Source organism: Somniosus microcephalus, unplaced genomic scaffold (genome assembly GCF_052327205.1).
Source record: "Somniosus microcephalus isolate GS21.2 unplaced genomic scaffold, FLI_Smic_1.0 scaffold1974, whole genome shotgun sequence".
Lineage (NCBI taxonomy): Eukaryota > Metazoa > Chordata > Chondrichthyes > Squaliformes > Somniosidae > Somniosus > Somniosus microcephalus.
This window is the reverse complement of record NW_028227161.1, coordinates 7,501-14,362: the sequence shown is the minus strand read 5'-3', so window position 1 is coordinate 14,362 and position 6,862 is coordinate 7,501. Positions and strand designations below refer to the sequence as shown.

General features: G+C 55.9%; 1 protein-coding gene across 1 annotated transcript in view; it reads left to right on the top strand.

Moving 5' to 3' along the window:
* The first annotated feature begins 1,918 nt into the window (after positions 1-1,918).
* The window catches only part of LOC147080154 (uncharacterized), a 10,309-nt gene continuing 5,365 nt past the window's right edge, over positions 1,919-6,862 (top strand). The window contains exons 1-2 of the mRNA XM_085981244.1: positions 1,919-2,279; positions 2,866-2,920. Of these exons, the coding sequence (XP_085837370.1) occupies positions 2,170-2,279; positions 2,866-2,920 (165 nt within the window). The 5' untranslated portion in view covers positions 1,919-2,169. The remainder of the gene's footprint in view (positions 2,280-2,865; positions 2,921-6,862) is intronic.

Genomic DNA, 6,862 nt, shown 5'->3' with positions numbered 1-6,862 from the left:
TCCGACGAGTGCGGCGCTCCCTCAGTGCCACCCTCCGACAGTGCGGCGCTCCTCAGTACCGACCCTCCGACAGTGCGACGCTCCCTCAGTACCGCCCCTCCGACGGTGCGGCGCTCCCTCAGTACTGCCCCCCCCGACAGTGCGGCGCTCCCGCAGTATTTAGCTCTTCATACTCCACCTGCCATTCGCTGGCCTCCTGATTAGTCTCCACGCCGCACCCCTCCCTGGGTAGCCCCAGTAGGGCAAAAATGGGCACGCTGGGTTTGTTTAATATGTTGGAAATAAAAATGACTAGCAATTCATACTTTTAGAATAAATACGTCCAGACTGATGATCCCAACTGGGGTTGCAGGTTGGACGATGACAACAGCTGAGGTACATCTTGGCTCATCCAGCCAGCTAGTTGTAAATTTAGGTCCACCTAAGATGGCAGACGGGCCTTCGGTTTGAGGTAGACTCGGCCGTTCTTCCCCCCCCCCCCACCGCATCCAACTGTGGGGACTAACGTAAGAAAACTACTGGGCACTTGGTCTAAACGTTTAAACAAAGCTTTAATCAACTGTTTTCCAACATGGAGGTCTAGTTGTGTCCTTCACTAGTTCCTGTTAAGAATGTCCTGCGCAAGCTGGGCCCGTGCACGAGTATTTATACTCTCCCTGGACAGCGACACCCGCAGGCCGCTCAGTTTTATTTCATAAGTCTTTCTTTCATGAATGACTGAGTCATGTCAGGGACACTCCAGTTGTCCTGTGTTTCTGGGAGGGTTAAAATCAGCCACTGTTTCTGATTGATGACTGTCCAGCGACCCCCCCCCCCCCCCCCCCCCCCCCCCCCCCTGAGGACAGGGTTCGACTGGGCTTTGGCGCCCGCTCCCGTCCGAATGGCCTGCTGACGCCCACTGTCCTGGTTCAAAACTTCGGGATTGGTCACTTGGGAGGGTCGGCGCCTGTGGAATCCGGACCCCCCGGCGAACGTTGACACACCTTCAGGGGCGGAGCGGGGGCAATGGGAGCAAAGATGAAGTTCTTTGTCTTTTTAAAGTTACAAAGAAAGACTCGCATTTCTCCAGCGCCTTTCACCACCTCAGGACGTCCCAAAGCGCTTTACACACCCAATGAAGGACTTTTTGAAGTGTGGTCACTGTTGTAATGTCAGAAACGCGGCAGCCAATTTGCGCACAGCAAGCTCCCACAAACAGCAATGTGATAATGACCAGATCATCTGTTTTAGTGATGTTGGTTTGAGGGATAAATATTGGCCCCAGGACACCGGGGAGAACTCCCCCCTGCTCTTCTTCGAAACATTGTCCCCGGGATCATTTACGTCCCACCTGCGAGGGCATACAGGGCTTTCGGTTTAACGTCTCATCTGAAAGATGGCACCTCCGACAGTGCGGCGCTCCCTCAGTGCCGCCCCTCCGACAGTGCGGCGCTCCCTCAGTGCCGCCCCTCCGACAGTGCGGCGCTCCCTCAGTGCCGCCCTCCTCCGACAGTGCGGCGCTCCCTCAGTGCCCGCCCCTCCGACAGTGCGGCGCTCCCTCAGTGCCGACAGTGCGGCGCTCCCTCAGTGCCGACAGTGCGGCGCTCCCTCAGTGCCGACAGTGCGGCGCTCCCTCAGTGCCGACAGTGCGGCGCTCCCCTCAGTGCCGACAGTGCGGCGCTCCCTCAGTGCCGACAGTGCGGCGCTCCCTCAGTGCCGACAGTGCGGCGCTCCCTCAGTGCCGACAGTGCGGCGCTCCCTCAGTGCCGACAGTGCGGCGCTCCCTCAGTGCCGCCCCTCCGACAGTGCGGCGCTCCCTCAGTGCCGCCCCCTCCGACAGTGCGGCGCTCCCTCAGTGCCGCCCCTCCGACAGTGCGGCGCTCCCTCAGTACCCGCACTGGGAGTGTTGGCCTGGATTTTGTTCTTGGGTCTCTGGAGTGAGGTTTGAACCCACAACCTTCTGATTCAGAGGCGAGAGTGGTTTCCACTGAGCCACGGCTGACACCTTACAAGCGAGTTGTTGATGTCCCACACAATACAGAGCTGCATTTGCTGAATCCAATTTCTCCAAAGTAAAATCTAAGCGGTGTTTGAGGCCTCTGTGTTGGCCAGGACACTGGAGGAACTCGCTGAAAGCAGAGGTCTGAGCGACAGCAGCAGGCTCGAGGTGCGAGGGAGCAGGGGAGGGAGATGCAGAATGTTGATGTTGTGTTTGCTTCGATGCTGACGTCTCATTTTTTGTCCCCCCCCCCCCCCCCCCCCCCCCGCCACAGAGAGGAAGACCAGGACAACTACCGCACGTAAGCACCTTTCATTGCCATTGAGGGGGTCGTCCTTTCTCTTGCACTGTACAGTCAAACTGCTGCCCTTGACACCCCTAGCGTCACCAGGGCAGAACTGGATGGAGTGGGACTGATGGGGCGAGTCCATGATAGAATAAGTGACTTGGATGGTTGCAGTTTGAAATGTTTATATACCCCCGAACCTTTCGATTAGATTCCAGCCATAACTCACTCCTGGGTATCTGTTATTCTATATATAAACCCCCCGAACCCTTCGATTAGATTCCAGCCTGTAACTCACTCCCGGGTATTTGTTCTATATATAAACCCCCCTGAACCCCTCAATTAGATTCCAGCCTGTAACTCACTCCCGGGTATCTGTTATTCTATATATAAACCCCCTGAACCCCTCGATTAAAGTGAGTTGCTGCAGTTCATCCTGTAGGTGGTGCATACTGCAGCCGCGGTGGAGGGAAAGAGTCGCGATTCAGAGCCTGGGCTCGGGTTCTGAGACTCTTATTTAATACTGGGTTTCCCGTTCTGCAGCCTCAAACAATCCTGCTCGTGGGTTTACATCTGTGCTTTTTGTCTCCCTTGCTCCTAGTGACACAGAGGTTCAGTGTGAAATAATGCAGGAAATCGTGGATATGATACTGGAGGTAAGCGTCCTCATAGTGCTGGAATTGGAGACCTTTAGGGCAGCTTGTGAGCTTCTAGTTATCTCCATCCATGAGCAAAATGGTTCCGGGTGAGAAAAGGTGATACAGGGTTGTGTTACCTTGAGAAGGTTAAGGGGTAATCTGGTCGAAGTTTTCAAGATACAGTAAACTCTTTCTTATCCGGATGGGACCAGGATGGTGCCGGTTGATAAAATTCTGGATAACAGAGAAGTATACCTACTGAGCTAAGAAAACTACTAGGCACTTGGTCTAAGCGTTAAACAAAGCTTTAATCAACTGTTTCACAACATGGAGGTCTCGTTGTGTCCTTCACTAGTTCCTGTTAAAGAATGTCCTGCGCAAGCTGGGCCCGTGCCCGAGTATTTATACTCTCCCTGGACAGCGCCACCCGTAGGCCGCTCAGTATTATTACATAAGTCTTTCTTTCATGAATGACCGATTCATGTCACCTACCACGGCAATTTTTAACACAAACAAAAATAAAAACCACTGACTAACTCGGCCAGCGTGGGAAACTCGGACTCGGCGAAAACGAGTGCTGGATGGATCCGGCAAGATTACCGGTTATCTATTTTGCCGGTTATTCTGGATGATTAAAGTGCCGTTTAAACAAGAGTTTACTGTATGTTTGATGGCGGTGTTTAATATCATGAAGGGTTCAGATAGAGTAAATAAGGAGAAACCGTTTCCAGTGGCAGGAGGGTCGGGAACCAGAGGGCACAGATTGAAGGTAATCGGCAAAAGAACTAGAGGCGACCTGAGGAACCATGTTTTTAACGCAGCGAGTGGGTTAGAATTTGGATCGCGCTGCCTGATAGGGCGGTGGATACAGATTCAATAGTCGCCTTCAAAAGGGAATTGGATAAATACTTGAAGGAGAAAAAATTGCAGGGATTTGGGGAATGAGCCGGGAGTGGGACTAACGGGATTGCTCTTCGAACGAGCCGGCGCAGACTCGACGAGCCGGGTGGTCTCCTCCTCTGCTGTACCATTCCATATTAAGGGGAACAGCTCGCGCAGAGAGAGAGAGAAACGATTTCCGCTGGTTGGGGAGTCTAGGACTAGGGGGCAGAGTCTAAAAATTAGAGCCAGACCTTTCAGGAGTGAAATTAGGAAACACTTCGACACACAAAGGGTGGTAGAAGTTGGGAACTCTCTTCCGCAAATGGCAATTGATGCCGGGGCAATTGTTAATTTTAAATTTTTGAGATTGAGAGTTTTGTTAACCAAAGGTAATGAGGGATACGGGGCAAAGGCGGGTATATGGAGGAGTTAGTTTCGCAGATCAGCCGTGATCTCACCGAAGGCGGAACAGGCTCGAGGGACTGAATGGGCCTCCCCCTGTGTAACAGGCTCGAGGGGCTGAATGGGCCTCCCCCTGTGTAACAGGCTCGAGGGGCTGAATGGGCCTCCCCCTGTGTAACAGGCTCGAGGGGCTGAATGGGCCTCCCCCTGTTCCTAATGTAACAGGCTCGAGGGGCTGAATGGGCCTCCTCCTGTTCCTGTGTAACAGGCTCGAGGGGCTGAATGGGCCTCCTCCTGTTCCTGTGTAACAGGCTCAAGGGGGCTGAATGGGCCTCCTCCTGTTCCTGTGTAACAGGCTCGAGGGGGCTGAATGGGCCTCCTCCTGTTCCTGTGTAACAGGATCGAGGGGCTGAATGGGCCTCCTCCTGTTCCTGTGTAACAGGCTCGAGGGGCTGAATGGGCCTCCTCCTGTTCCTGTGTAACAGGCTCGAGGGGCTGAATGGGCCTCCTCCTGTTCCTGTGTAACAGGCTCAAGGGGGCTGAATGGGCCTCCTCCTGTTCCTGTGTAACAGGCTCGAGGGGCTGAATGGGCCTCCTCCTGTTCCTGTGTAATAGGCTCGAGGGGCTGAATGGGCCTCCTCCTGTTCCTGTGTAACAGGCTCAAGGGGGCTGAATGGGCCTCCTCCTGTTCCTGTGTAACAGGCTCGAGGGGCTGAATGGGCCTCCTCCTGTTCCTGTGTAACAGGCTCAAGGGGGCTGAATGGGCCTCCTCCTGTTCCTGTGTAACAGGATCGAGGGGCTGAATGGGCCTCCTCCTGTTCCTGTGTAACAGGCTCGAGGGGCTGAATGGGCTCCTCCTGTTCCTGTGTAACAGGCTCGAGGGGCTGAATGGCCTCCTCCTGTTCCTGTGTAACAGGCTCGAGGGGCTGAATGGGCCTCCTCCTGTTCCTGTGTAACAGGATCGAGGGGCTGAATGGGCCTCCTCCTGTTCCTGTGTAACAGGCTCGAGGGGCTGAATGGGCCTCCTCCTGTTCCTGTGTAACAGGCTCGAGGGGCTGAATGGGCCTCCTCCTGTTCCTGTGTAACAGGCTCGAGGGGCTGAATGGGCCTCCTCCTGTTCCTGTGTAACAGGCTCGAGGGGCTGAATGGGCCTCCTCCTGTTCCTGTGTAACAGGCTCGAGGGGCTGAATGGGCCTCCTCCTGTTCCTGTGTAACAGGCTCGAGGGGCTGAATGGCCTCCTCCTGTTCCTGTGTAACAGGCTCGAGGGGGCTGAATGGGCCTCCTCCTGTTCCTGTGTAACAGGCTCGAGGGGCTGAATGGGCCTCCTCCTGTTCCTGTGTAACAGGCTCGAGGGGCTGAATGGCCTCCTCCTGTTCCTGTGTAACAGGCTCGAGGGGGCTGAATGGGCCTCCTCCTGTTCCTGTGTAACAGGCTCGAGGGGCTGAATGGGCCTCCTCCTGTTCCTGTGTAACAGGCTCGAGGGGCTGAATGGGCCTCCTCCTGTTCCTGTACCCCAGGTCGCACATCCCAACGCCCAGCTTGGGTAGGTGGGAGTGTTGGCCTGGCTTTTGTGCTCAAGTCTCTGGAGTGGGATTTGAACCCACGACCTTCTGACTCCGAGGCGAGAGTGGCACCCACTGGCTGTACAGTGGTCAGGTTACGCCAAGCCTGGCCCGCAGATTATAAGGGAACAGGGAGGCGGAAGCTGTTTTTATATACTGGCCTTTGGGGGTGCCGATGAAGCCGGTTCCCAGCGCGCGGGTCAGTTGGTGCCGCGAAGACCCGGTTAACTATGAACCGGCCGTCCAGTGGCTGCTCCCTCCGGGTCTGGCAAGTGTCGCTGGGGGGCACAAGCCCCTTGTGTGGGGAGCCAGCGACCAACGTCGAAGCAGTCGGGGTCCGGATGAGAGGCAGAAAAGCAGACTGCTCCCAGTGAAGTGTTTCGATTCGCTGAGCTCCGAGCCACAGTCTCGTCTCACCAAAGCTAATTAACTGCGGAACTTTTAATCCGTCCGCTTCAGCGCCTTCTGTCGGAGGAGACTCTTTGTTCTCTCTTGCAACATCATTGAAGGAAGTCTTCGAAACAAATTGAAATCTAGATTGCCTTGTAAGAGGGAGATAGAATATTCAGTGGGAGCGGGAACACTGTCAGCCGTGGCTTAATGAGAAGCACGTTCACACTCTCCTCAGGGTCACAAGGTTGTGGGTTCAAGTCCCACTCCAGAGACTTGAGCACATAATCCAGGCCGACACTCCCGGTGCAGTACTGAGGGAGCGCCGCACTGTCGGAGGGGCAGTACTGAGGGAGCGCCGCACTGTCGGAGGGGCAGTACTGAGGGAGCGCCGCACTGTCGGAGGGGCAGTACTGAGGGAGCGCCGCACTGTCGGAGGGGCGGTACTGAGGGGGCACCGCACTGTCGGAGGGGCAGTACTGAGGGAGCGCCGCACTGTCGGAGGGGCAGTACTGAGGGAGCACCGCACTGTCGGAGGGGCAGTACTGAGGGAGCGCCGCACTGTCGGAGGGGCAGTACTGAGGGGGCGCAGTACTGAGGGGGCACCGCACTGTCGGAGGGGCAGTACTGAGGGAGCGCCGCACTGTCGGAGGGGCAGTACTGAGGGGGCACCGCACTGTCGGAGGGGCAGTACTGAGGGGGCGCCGCACTGTCGGAGGGGCA